General features: G+C 41.2%; 4 protein-coding genes and 1 non-coding gene across 5 annotated transcripts; 3 read left to right on the top strand and 2 right to left on the bottom strand.

Annotated features, from left to right (window-relative positions):
- Nucleotides 1-311: 311 nt before the first annotated feature.
- SS1G_07828 (hypothetical protein) lies at nucleotides 312-1,706 on the top strand (the record flags this gene model as incomplete). Its single annotated transcript, XM_001591152.1, has 1 exon — nucleotides 312-1,706. One exon carries the CDS (start codon nucleotides 312-314, stop codon nucleotides 1,704-1,706), a length of 1,395 nt encoding a protein of 464 aa, XP_001591202.1.
- A 1,143-nt stretch (nucleotides 1,707-2,849) lies between these two features.
- SS1G_07827 (hypothetical protein) lies at nucleotides 2,850-3,999 on the top strand (the record flags this gene model as incomplete). The annotated part of the gene is made up of 3 exons (XM_001591151.1): nucleotides 2,850-2,878; nucleotides 2,948-3,772; nucleotides 3,825-3,999. 3 exons carry the CDS (start codon nucleotides 2,850-2,852, stop codon nucleotides 3,997-3,999), a joined length of 1,029 nt encoding a protein of 342 aa, XP_001591201.1.
- Nucleotides 4,000-4,942: 943 nt separating this feature from the next.
- On the top strand, nucleotides 4,943-5,014 carry SS1G_14594. The gene has a single exon. It is a non-coding gene; the product is annotated as a tRNA-Gly (tRNA).
- A 1,405-nt stretch (nucleotides 5,015-6,419) lies between these two features.
- On the bottom strand, nucleotides 6,420-8,081 carry SS1G_07825 (hypothetical protein; the record flags this gene model as incomplete). Its single annotated transcript, XM_001591150.1, has 2 exons — nucleotides 6,420-6,721; nucleotides 7,025-8,081. 2 exons carry the CDS (start codon nucleotides 8,079-8,081, stop codon nucleotides 6,420-6,422), a joined length of 1,359 nt encoding a protein of 452 aa, XP_001591200.1.
- A 2,429-nt stretch (nucleotides 8,082-10,510) lies between these two features.
- On the bottom strand, nucleotides 10,511-11,908 carry SS1G_07824 (hypothetical protein; the record flags this gene model as incomplete). Its single annotated transcript, XM_001591149.1, has 1 exon — nucleotides 10,511-11,908. The coding sequence occupies one exon, from the start codon at nucleotides 11,906-11,908 to the stop codon at nucleotides 10,511-10,513; it is 1,398 nt and encodes a 465-aa protein (XP_001591199.1).
- Between the last annotated feature and the right edge of the window lie 1,437 nt (nucleotides 11,909-13,345).

The following is a 13,345-nucleotide window of genomic DNA, read 5'->3' as shown; positions in this document are numbered from 1 at the left end:
ATTGTGTGATGACCCCTGCAAAAGCCGGCTGCAGTGCAACGCAGTGAAGCAAGGAATATATAGCAAGATCTTACCTTTATCAGTAGTAACCTTAGTACAGAGTACACCAGGTCAATCTTCACATATATAGTACAGCTTCTCGATATTGCAATGCAAGAACTTTAAACATTCTTTTCATTTTGGTTCTTCTTTTACCCACATACACTTCTAATTTGAAGCTTGAGTCAACATACAGAATATTGAGACTTTCAAAGGAATATTGAACGAACGAACGAGAAGAGATATCAGAGCTGGGTACCGGAATCCTCAAAATGAACTTCAAACTTCGAGCTTCTTTCAACGTCAAGAAAATTGCTATTGTAGGAGCAGGCCCCTCGGGGTTGGCTGCAGCAAAGTACCTTCTAGCGGAGAAATACTTTGACAAGGTCGATATCATTGAGCAACAAGCTGAAGTAGGAGGGGTATGGAATTATACCCCAAATATAATTGACAGTGTATCCATCCCATCAACGACACCTCATGTACCGCCTGAGAGGCCGATCTGGCCACAGGACGGAAATGGTCCCGTTTTCTCAAATCCCATGTATGATCGTCTACACACGAATATTCCCAAAACGTTAATGTGTTTCTCTGACCGACCATTTCGCTCCGACTCTTTACTTTTTCCTACACGGGAAGATGTTCAAGAATACCTCATACATTATTCTGGGGAAGTTAGACATCTGATTCGTTTTTCAGAGCAAGTTCAGAACATAAGGTTAGAGCCTGAAAATGGTCAGGATCGATGGGAAATCACTTCCAAATCTACAATTACCAATAACGAAATCAAAGAGACTTATGATGCCGTCGTTATTGCAAATGGTCACTATTCCGTTCCTTTCATACCTGATGTACCAGGGATTAAGGAATTCAACTCGGCTCATCCATCCATCATATCACATTCTAAAATATTCCGTTCGCCTGCTTCTTTTGCAGGCAAGAAAGTAATCGTGGTTGGTAATGGGGCCTCGGGCTTGGATATTGGGACTCAGATCAGCAAAGTCTGTAAAAGACCTCTGCTGAATTCTGTCAGAACTTCCTCTGGCGAAGCAGAAGATGGGAAAGAAGGAGTACCTCCTATTTCAGAATATCTCGCCGACATCAGGGGTGTGAGGTTCGATGATGGGCGGGTCGAAAAGGATATCGATGCCATAGTGTACTGCACAGGATACTTCTACTCGTATCCATTCCTCAACGCATTAAATCCACCGGTCGTTGTCACAGGTCGACGAGTGGTCGGCTCATACCAACATCTATTTGACATCCAATATCCAACCCTTGCATTTACAGCATTGCCACAGAAAGTTATCCCATTCCCTATATCTGAAGTCCAGAGCGCAGCAATTTCGAAAGTCTGGTCGAATAAGTTGTTCTTGCCCAGTAAGGAGGAAATGAACTTATGGGAGCAGGAGCGGGAGAAAGAACACGGCAATGGCACGTCGTTCCACATATTTGGTTACCCGCATGATGCAGAATACATAAATGGTTTACATGACTGGGTAAAAGGTTCCGAAGACGGATTCAGTAAGGAACCAGCATATTGCGACGAGAAGACGTTGTGGATAAGAAAGGTGTATGGAGACATAAGAAAGAAATTTATCGAAGATGGCGAAAAAGCAAAGACAATGGAAGAGCTGGGTTATGATTTTGAGAAACGTGATGTGTAGATGAAGAGATAGAATTTAGAGATAATATCAGGGGCACAATGGGAATGAATTAGAGTAGAAGATTAGAAGAACATTTGTTATTTAATTATTGACGTTAGATTGTCGTGCGCTTCTACACCACTGGTATTCAAGCATTCTCACACAACCAAGAGGAGAACAAAACTTGAATGATTGAAGACAAGATTGATTTTTGACTATGTAACTATGGACTTGATATAATAGGTCAGCATTGAAAAGGGTCATAATAATTCCATCCATAGAAAGCTTTCACCAAAGTATCAGTATTTGCCCAAGTTCATCTCAACTCCAACACAGCAAACATGTATCCCGTGGAACATGGCGGTTGAATCGTATTACCAGAGTTGTATTATCCTCATATCTTTCATCCAATTGTGCAGAGCATCCGAGTGTGCTTACCCTATGGTTCATCCTCTTCATCAACGTCATCACCATCCTCATCCTCGACTGAAATGATTCATTGTTCAAAATTTGATATGTATCCATCTTTAGGTCATCATCGTGTCATGGAAGCCGCACGAGGGGCCCTCGTGACGATGGTTTTGAAGTGGTAAATATATTCTCGACCAAGTTATCGGAATCGGCAGTTGAGTTGTAATGATATCAAACTGTCGATGATTTGAGTTAATGGTCTTTTTGTTAAAGAAGAAAGAAAAGGAAAACGCAAGAGGAAAAAATTCAAACAAAATATTTCTTACACTAGCGTTGTTCGCTAAAATCAGTTAGGCCCCGCGCTGCTCTAAGAATTAGGTGCCGCGATGGTTATGTACTTCCTACATTTTAATCATTACCCACTACAAACTTATCGAGTCAAATAATAAAACTGAAAACCCTCAATACACATACAATACAAATACAATACTAAAAAAGAATCTTATCATCTACAACTTACTGAATCCTACGGATACCACCAAACTCCACACCAAATTTGCCCTTTGCGATATCCATACTCGTTCAACAAAAATCATCCGATACCGATACATTCTTGTACATCTCTATCAACAAAACGCACATCTTAGAAGTCAAAGTCACCATCACCGTCACAACAGAAGCCCAACACATTAGCACTCCTGAAGGTTTTGACTTAAGCGCATATCATTCAGATCTAATTTTCATCCTTTCGTAATGGATAACCTGTGGACTCGACGTTCGAAGTAAGTATTTCCTTCTTCGTTCCCGCATTGCCTCTTTCTTTGAGCGCTTCTAATCAAAGTGCGGTACAGTTCCAGCAAACTTTCGCTATCCACAGGAAATCCAACTACGAATGGATCAACTTTCAATGGTGGCGACCACCCGACAAGAGGATTCGCTTTGGGTAGAAGAAATGGAGATACCTCCTCGCATAGCACAAAGAATCCTTTCAATTCCATGTCCCCTTCGGCCTCGTCTTTATCCTCCCCAACAACTGGCGCATCGAGCGCCTTTGGCTTAGGATCAGGCGCTTTCGCATCATTTGGAAGTGCAAAGGGTCCGAAGACACCTGGGGGTGGAGGCGTATTGGATTTTGGAAGTGTGGTGGGAGGATCTACCAAAACACCAACCGCAGAGAAAAATTATAGAGACTTGGGATCAAAGGCCTCTAAAATTTCTCTCACAGATTCTAAGACGGTCACAACACCACTTTCTCATCAATTTAGACATGGTTGGGTATTCTGGTACAGACCCCCAATCTCCAAATCAAATGGATTCGTGGAATATGAAAAGACATTACATCCAATGGCAGTATTCAATTCGGCGGAGGAATTGTTCGATGTTTTCGATCATATGAGGCACCCGTCAGATCTGCCACTGGTTTCCGATTACCACATGTTTAAAAAGGGAATTCGCCCTGTTTGGGAGGATGATGAAAATAAAAAAGGAGGCAAATGGATCGTGAGACTTAAGAAGGGTGTGGCCGATCGTTATTGGGAGGACTTAGTCTTTGCAATGGCAGGAGATGAATTCGATCCTAGTGAGGAGGTTTGCGGTGTTGTACTTAGCGTACGCAATGGTGAAGATATTTTGAGTATCTGGACTCGTTCAGGTGGCGGAAGGGTACTTAAGATTAGGTACATAATTTCCCCATCACATTCGCAAAATCACATACTAACAACTAAATAGGGAGACATTGAAGCGTGTTCTTTCATTCCCACCCGAAACCAAGGTAGAATGGAAATCTCATGATTCTAGCATACAACAACGAACTGCTATTGATGAAGCTCGAAAGGAAAAAGCTGCCAATCATCACAATAATCGTAATGGCAACGAACACACAGAGAAGAAACAAACATCATAATTTCAACATTCTATTGAGCTTCCTAAGCCACGAGTTTTCTTTTTCTTACAAGAACTGTACAAGTATTTGGGTTGCATGAATTGGTAACAGCGAAATGAATGATTTGATTTGGCTAGGGTGGTGATTTTTCCAAATGCCATTTTGGTCCCGACTTTCTTCATGCTTTGGAAGGGATTGTGCGTATGTGATTTAGCCTGGGGTTTGTATCATAGTTTCGAAGAGTTTCTTGTAGAGAACCTCCTCTAGGCTTTGTCTCTTTTTATCAATTTTAGGATGGCTGTAGCTGCATGCAATGAGCTACGCAGTCGATATCACAGCAAAACTTATTTCTCTCAAAGGATATTGAGAAAAGCTCGAATCGATGTGACGTAGATAGGTAGGTTTACGTTGCTTACTTTGTGAAACTTTGTGATGTTGGTAAAGGAGAATTATGCATATCTCACTTACCCCTTGATACCTATGCATATATATGCCTGCTTCTTCGCCTTGCTTACCACGCCGTATGTATACGCCTTTACCCCATATTCTTATGCTCATCGTACCTGTTTTTTCTGAGTAATTATGGATTTATAGGAAGGAGGTGTATATATATATCGTGAATCAAGCACGAATCTCTATATTAGAAGAGTTAACTCCTGATTATAGATCGATCATAAGCTACCAACTAGTTTGTGTCTGGTGTATTTTCTATTACCATTAATATCTACTAGGTACTTAAAATTCACATATTCAACATCTTCCATAATTTTAAACCCCTCGAGGAATTCCCGAGATAATTATTTACTCAAGTATGTACTCCGTAGTTATCTTCATATTGCTCAGTCCCACTCAGTAATCCGTCCACCAATGACAACACTCCAAATAAACATGCATCATACGTATATATATTTACGTAAGGTTTACGAGAGCATCAAACAAAGCAAACACCAATATCTAATGTCTAGCTTCTGTGGTCCAATGGTTAGGATTCCACCCTTCCAAGGTGGAGGTTCGTGTTCGATTCACGGCAGTTGCACTTTTATTTTTTGAGGATTTTTACTTTTCGCGCACTTTTGCTGTGTACGCAGGAAGGACTTTGAGGTTGATGATGTGACTTGAGGTTTGATTTTTTTCGTAGTGGGAATTAAGGGAGACAATGGCATTTGAGCGGGCTCGGGTCGGATCTTGCTTTTCTTACTGTTTGTATTTCTCTTCATGCTTTTATATAATTACTAATATTGAATTATTATGATTCCCATAATTATTAAATCTTTTTAATATCATTCAAACAATAGAAACATATTTTTATTCCTTTTATTTATTTAGTCCAAAAGGAAGAAAAATTATATCACTAGGAATGAATATATTAATTATGCATCACTTTAAATATAAATATATATAAATTTAAAGATAGGAGAGTGTTACGAGGTTTGCCGTCTAGATCACGTGGAAGTGCTCCAGGCTCTCGAGGTGGTTTATAACTAGGCGTCAAGCAGGGACTTAAGTAATGACAATAATGATATGCAATTCGTAACTAATAGTAGAGTATACTAAATGATTGATCTTGAGCACGAAGCTCTACACAAAGGAAACCATCCTGATTATATAGACCTTCGTCCTCCATTGGATCTCTTGGATCCTGAGAGTTTGTGGACCTTCGATTCGTATGGACCTACGATTCGTATGGACCTACGATTCGTATCCCTGAATATGCAGGGTCCATCACGTGACTTGGATCAGACTATATGTCTGTGCTTGCTGAAGGTGGGGAGACTCTACGAACCGATTACCATACAAAATTGTATGCGAATCGGTTTGCTTTTCCACGGGGTCTAAGCTCATATGGACAGGTTGACTGTTACTACGTAACAGAGAGATAATAACAAGCAAGCGAGTTAACGACGGCCGGAAACTCGAGTCTTAAGAGGAAAATCTTCGTAGTATCTATCCCAAGGTATATATATGTATGTATAGAACCCGAACTTTCTATCGTACTTTAAATGTGCTGAAAAGGTACTTACTTATTGTGTTGTTCTATTCTTGTATGGGATATACAGGAATACATGAAGTGTATAGTATTACGAATTTGGGACTTAGATAAATAGATGTGAATTTATCTATTTCATCTTATACAAATACATATACATATACACATGTATAACACAAAAAAGTAGAAGTAGAATTCCCTATAATAAGTCTATTAATAGTGAGTGAGGTATTCTAAATTAAAACAATGCAATGTAACGAAAATATCAATCCTTCATACCAGGACAAAATCCAAACTCATCATATTTCCCAAACCTCAATATTCATTCAGTCATAAATACTCCCTGAACAATGCGACTGCGCCTTATTCTTGATGTCCAAGTCCCGTTCACATATCTCGTGTCACAGACCCCTACCCTCTGAACCCATAACACATCCCTTTTCCCTTCCCTCTCTCACAAAAGTAAACTTGCCTTCCACTCCGCCAATCCCTTCATCGTCCCAATATACCCAATGTACGTATCGGGCCTAACGAGCACATAACCTGGCTCCGTTTTAAACCCATACCTCTCATGTAAAATATTGTCCTCATCACACATATCATCACTTTCTCTCTTTTCCTGACTAACAATCCTATGAATCCTCAACCAACTCTTTTCCTTTTCCGGAAAATCCGTTCCAACCGTCTCTAACAACTCCTCCGCATCCATAGCTTCTTTCCCAAACCCAGAAAAAAGCAATAAATGATGCGTCGGCCCTTTGAACAATGAGTATAAATTGGTTGTACCTTGACTTCCAGGGAGAATGATATTCCCATCTGGTGCCCGGTCGCCTCCTCTCCTAGGTCCATAATACGCATTTGCAGTTTTACAAAACGATGAATGACGATATCTTATTCCAAGTTGTGAAATAAAACGATATCTTCTTTGGCGATTCGCGCCTTCTTTAAAAGCAATCGGGGCAATCCATGGGAAAAGAGTATTGCGCAAAAAGAGGAAAATAGGATTTTTCATGGCCTGGAACTCGAAGATTCGGTCTGTGCCTTTTAGAAGATTAATACCAACGCGCCGGCGTTCAACATTGTAGGAGTCGAGAAAATCATCTTTCTTCTCATTGCGAATAACCATGCCGAGTTTCCAACCAAGGTTGATAGCGTCTTGAATACCTGTATTCATTCCTTGACCACCAGCTGGTGAATGAATATGCGCTGCATCTCCAGCGACGAATACACGGCCATTGCGAAAGGAGTCGGCGATTCGATGATGGAGTTTAAATCGTGCAATCCACGTAGGAGGACCCTCGAGTTGTATGTTCCCCGTAGCAAGTCTTTGAAAGGCTTCTTCAAAATCTTTAAGAGTAGGTTCATCATCTTTAGCTTCTCCGTGAGTCGGTTTCCCGTTCTTAGAGTTAGGAGCACTTAATATAAGTCGGTATACACCATCTTTGAGTGGTAAACACATCATAAACTCTTTACCCATCAACATCGTCAGCCGATCCGGCGCATAATCCCATTTCAACTTCACATCTACGAGCAAAAAGTCTGATGCATACGCAGAACCTTCGAAGTTCAAACCGGCGGACTTTCGAACAATTGAATGTGAGCCATCGCATCCGACAATATATTGACAGCGAATCTCTTCTTCTGGCTCTTCATATCCATCCTCCTTTACTTTCCTAACCCGAACTGAAACACCACTGTCGTCCTGAACAATGGTTGTAGCTTTTGTTCCTCTCTCTACTTTGCCTCCATATTCTTCTAATTGTCTCTCAAGACTTGCTTCCGTATCGCTCTGGCTGAGAAAATACGGTCCTGAGTACTCGGCATCAAATACTCCTACACTCTCCTTGGTGAGATCCACCTCGTATGCCTTTTTTTTATTGATATAGAAAGTCAAGCCGAGGTTTTGTTTCCAAAGAGGGATCAAGTTCGATACGACGGAGGGATGTCGGGAGAGAAGCTCGGCGGAACGGGCATGGAGGACTAAAGCGCGAGAATTAGGTGCAGGGGTGTGGAGAGGATCGATTAGGATGAATGGGACCTTTTGTACTGATAATTCGAGAGCTAAAGTGAGGCCTGTAGGACCTGCGCCTACGATGAGGACTGCAGTTGATCGCATGGTAAGATTGTTAAGTTGAGGTTGTTAGTTACTGCTAACCTAGGTGCGAGGCGGGCGTATTTTCAAGGTGTATGTCGAAGGCGGGTTATGCCACTTGTTTGTTGTTTGTTAATGCTAATTAATAGAAAACTAAAGACGTGTTGAAGAAAATGGATCAGGTGGCATGTCTGGGGATATATATAAATATATGCCAATTCAGTACCTTTGTACATTTACCTTTAGCAATCTTTACTAACATCGCTCGAAGCTGGAATGCTAAGTAGATACAACCGGGGGTTACTAACACCGTATGTAGTGAGAATCATGCTGTGCAACAAGTCCTAGAGCCAGGCATAGTGCTGAATATCTTCAGACTATGGTAGGCCAAGAATCTGGCATCCTGTAATTGACCAGTGGTATCTTCGTCCTGTCGCCTTCACTTGAGATGGCAATGGCACGGATGGATTAGTCGTGTACGTGCGGAAGGATCGTCTGAAAGGCACCGATCTGTTTAGCACCTTCAACTAGACCGGTAGTGGGCTAGCAAGCGTTTTATAACGGGATTGAAAGGGGCCGACATCCAGGAACATTCCGACTTTCGCTGACATAAGCTCAAGCCGATACATTTTCTTGCTTCATTTCTAACATCATGATGGAACAATTCAAACCTTCTCATGGAACACCACATCAAGTCATACTCAGCTGCTTTTATATGACCCCATTCCCGATTGCCGGATATGTGTCTAGTGTGTCAGCTGATGCAAAAACGTTAATAACGCACGGAGAAGGCTCGAGGGCTCCTTCCGTCTTACATATGAGCTTATAATTTCATCTCATTCATCAAGGTTACACGTGTATGACATCGGTGTTGTCTCTACAGAAATGCGAGATGAGGTTTTTCGGGAAGCACATGAGATTCAGGAAAGGAGTGCAGCCGATATTTGGATATGTTAAGTTGATTTGGAATATTGAAAGTACGTGTTCTGCTGAATCTGCCGTTCTACATCGACTCTGTATGGTAGATTAGAATCTAATTGATATAATAAGTAAGTATATTGTATATTTTTGATACATTGAATCTGTTTGATATATTGAATCCATTTGGAACACTGCATCAACTATTTAGGATATGATTCTACTCGGGATACCGAATCTATCCAATATTATTTTCAACTTCTTTGATACATTACAGCCTACTCGAAACAAGAAACCGATTTAGTATCTTGCATCTATCCGGATCATTGATTCTTCCATGTATAACTCCTATTCCATCTATCAGGCCGTATAATATAGTGACAACCATCCAATCCCTTCTAGAACTAAATATTCCTATGGCAAATAATCCATTACCCTGTCTCAAATCTTTCGGCAAGCAGAATATTCAGAAGCCCTAATTGTGGATGGCCCCTTGTAGCTGGAGATGGTATGGAGATTCCCAAGGCGGGAGGATGGAGATAGGTATGGATTTTGGAGTTTGGATGGGTAGATTATCATGTTGAAGATGAGAGGTGCATGGTATATGTAACAGGTGTGTGGCGGGCGGTATTTCATATTTCACATTCAATATCATAATGTGATGTAGGATCTGTTGTTCATGGGAATTGATATAGATAGATAGCTGGATTTGATCTAGTTCTAGATCCATTTAGAAAGGTGACTACTATTTATCTTTCATAAACACAAGATAGGAGAGATAGAAGTTCAACAAGAAACGAAAGTTGATCATCCACTGAAGACCAAATCACATCGACAAATACCAGAAATTCCTATCTCCGTCATAACATCATCATACTAGATATATATTTTCTCTACGCCAACCTAACAACACGGTATAACGCAAGCCAAGCCAAGATAATACACATTCAATCAATCACCCATATAATTTTTCCTATTCTCCAAAATTACATCTATTCCATTCCATACATATCCGCATCCAATCCCTTTTCCTTTCATCCCCCAAAATCCCCATGATGCAAACCCAATTCCTCACCACACCAATGCAATAAATACCTGACCTATCCGCCAGTGGTTCACCAGTTGTTTGTAATTATTCAACTCCATATCCATTTCATCCCAGCACGAGGAATGCAGATTGCAGAATGCCATTTCACCGCTGCACCTCCCATGTCAATATGCCGTGATTCTTTCTCGGAGTTCGGTTGGTGAATAGTGAGTCCGTTGTGATTAAATTCATATAATTTCGTTTTGCTTTTGTTTTATGCCGAGTTTTGCTTCTGCTTCTGGTTTGTTTTGCTTTTGTTGTAGTATTTTGATGTTATGTGATGAGTAAATGCATGCGAAAATTACAAGAGCTTTTTGAGGGGCGTTATTTTTTCCCATGCCGTAAATCGTCGTGAAGTCGTAAATATAAAGAGGATCATTGTTTGAATCAGATAGAGGTATTGATAAACCATCTAGTACATACCAAAAAGTCGAGAAGATCGAGCCCTTCATGCTAACCATGTCTCTTCTTTTCTTGCGGGGGTAGCTTCACCAGATGTACCGAGTCCTCCACCTATAGTCAGACCATCATCGTCGTCATCTTCTTCTTCATAGTTGGGATTGTCGTCCACTCCACCATTCGTCACTTCATTGGGTGTATATGTCCTATCCTCATAATTTTCCTCCACCATCCACGTTAATCCATTTGCAGCTTCTTCCAATGGGAAAACTTCTCGGGCATATTCCTCTAGACCTCGATATCCCTCCCATAGCTTCAAAGCCTCTTCTGGAACCTTATCCTCCAATTCCTGTTCGGCAAAGTAAGGAGGTTGAAGTTTTAGGTCGTCTTTCCCTAACGAATACATCCTTTCCAATGCTACTAATTGCTCTTTATATCCTTTTGGTATCTTAACTCGTACTTCGATATCGGGGTTATGTTTGTATATTACAGGACGGCCGACACCGCGGGCAAAGGCGGCGCAAGCTTGTTTGGGAGAGAGAAACTCATAAGCGAGAGGGATGCGACGAGGATTCGAGAAAGAAGCAGGTGGTCCATCCTTAAATACTTGTAAAACTGCAGGTCCGACATCGTGCTCAGCGTCCAGCCACGGTAAAGGTACATCCGGATGGAAAGGAGCTTGCCACTCAAAAGATCCATCGGGTTGCAGGGCCATGCAAAATAACGGGTATGGTAGTGATGTGAAGTTGTTGTTGTAAATTCCGGTGTAGAGGAAAGTTGATCGTAGGCAAGGAAGTTTCGTTCGAATGTAGGTTTCGACCGCGTATTTCTCGGACCATAAGGGGAGCGATGGCCATGAAGAGTTGACGACAGAGTGGTTAGGCATAGATGAATAGACGTAATGCTCTATACCAACCGCGGCGGCGGCATCGGCCAAGGCGCAACCAATAGCATATTCATCGCCCCAAAATGTAGTATTGATAAATGCTAATTGCGCTCCATGGAAAAGATCTCGAATGAGTGCATCATTTAATTTGGTAGTCTCGGGATCTAATGTTGGTGATGAAGAGGAAGATCGTTTGATGAAAAGGTCGCCTACTAGGACAGTAACATTTGGAAGTGATGAAATTTCCGAAGCTACTATCCCATCAAGGTTTCGCAACTGAGCTCGTACATTATAGCCCACTGCACTAGCAACGCGGATAAATGATGCAGCCTGTCGTCCAGACGAATTGACGACAGCGATAGTTTTCGATGGAGTGGTCATGGATCGTTTTGATGGGCGATCCGAGTAAGTTGTAGGAGTATTATAGAAGGAGAAATTGTCAAGAGGGGAACTTTCTGGATATGAAGTGCAAGGTGCGTGTTTTCGATTTATGGGTGGTTGTGATTCTGTAAGTGGTCGAGGTCTGATGGCGAGGGTAGACCTCGGCGTTGCTGAGGGCATTGAATGATGATATGGGGGTTTAATCGTCAGACGATCTATTGCTTTTTAAACAATAATTCAAGGCTGATGTTTTGTTATTCCACAGATAAATGTTTGTGGCTGAAATTCCTCTTCTAGTTTTTCGAGTTACTCCCAATTTTAGACGAAATGGAAATTATTGTTTACTTGTAGAGAAGTCCAATCCTTGCTGCTCACTCAGACGAACGACAAACGAGGAAATGAATGCGGAGAAGTCTCCTGAGGGGTTACCGACAAATCAAAGTCCTTCGGTGTAGATTTGTCTAATGATCGAATTGAATAGTCGAATGTAATGCTGTACGTCGATCACCAATGCCAAGTCCTTTATTGGTGAATACCTTGTAAATTCGAGAAATTCGAGAATATCCTCACTTCCAAACGACTACAGCTAGTAACACCACCTCAACCCCAGTTTCCGAATGACCTCAAAGAATATAAGAGTCTGGATTGTGACGATTAACCAAAGATGGGATGAGATTTCGTGATGTTGGAACTTTTGATGGTAAGATTGATCCAATCGGGAAATTTTCTTCCTTTATCCGAATTTTTTTCAAAGCGGTGAAGTTGTTTGCTTCCAATCTAATGAATAAACTTCTCAGGGACGTACGGGTAAGTCAAGTGAGTGAACCTTCTTCCTTTCTCTCCCTTGCAGCTTTTTCTTTTGATGCTAAGAAGGAGTGGATACTTTTTCGTGTGGGTTTTTTCGATCAGCCGTTTCTCGGTATCGAGATTGGAAGATGGAAAATTTGAGAGGAAATCTTGTACCAAGTGAAAGATAACTGTACGCGTCGTCGATTATTCGTGCGGTGGTACAAGTAAAAATGCAATTTGAAGAATGACGCTTCCGTTATGTAACGAAACAGAAAGAGTGTAGCAATTGGAGCAGTATAAAGCTGTGAGAATCCTAATCAGGAATGAAATGTAGGTTGGTATCGAGGGGCAATATTCAAGTGAATAAAGGAAAGCTTTTTAGTGACTCCGAGGTTATGTAAGTAAGGTGTTTCCATGCGGATGCTGGTTATGATACTATAAAACTTCTTTCCAAAGTTTCGTATATTATATCAGGTGGTGATGGATGGGTATCTAATTCAATATAATATTATCCTTAGATGTACATGTAGGATTAGTTTACTGAGAAATGCAGAGAAGAAAGAAGAGGGGTTGGTTCAACAATTGTGTTTAGACTTCCATAACTCGGTCCACGTGCACTATCCTCATGATCCAATGGTACGTAGAAGGTTGTATTATACTTATCTTCCCACCAGGAGGTATCCACAGCGTATGAAAGGGGTTTTCCGTTTGTTGCTGACGACCTAGTTAGATAAGTCTAGAGTTCATTCAATGTACGGAGTAGCTTTTCTTCTCACAACCCTGATGGTTACGGCAGTGGAAGCGAATCATATACTTGCTACAATGTGG

This window comes from Sclerotinia sclerotiorum, genomic scaffold, assembly GCF_000146945.2.
Source record: "Sclerotinia sclerotiorum 1980 UF-70 scaffold_10 genomic scaffold, whole genome shotgun sequence".
Classification (NCBI taxonomy): domain Eukaryota; kingdom Fungi; phylum Ascomycota; class Leotiomycetes; order Helotiales; family Sclerotiniaceae; genus Sclerotinia; species Sclerotinia sclerotiorum.
This window is presented reverse-complemented; position numbering and strand designations above follow the sequence as displayed.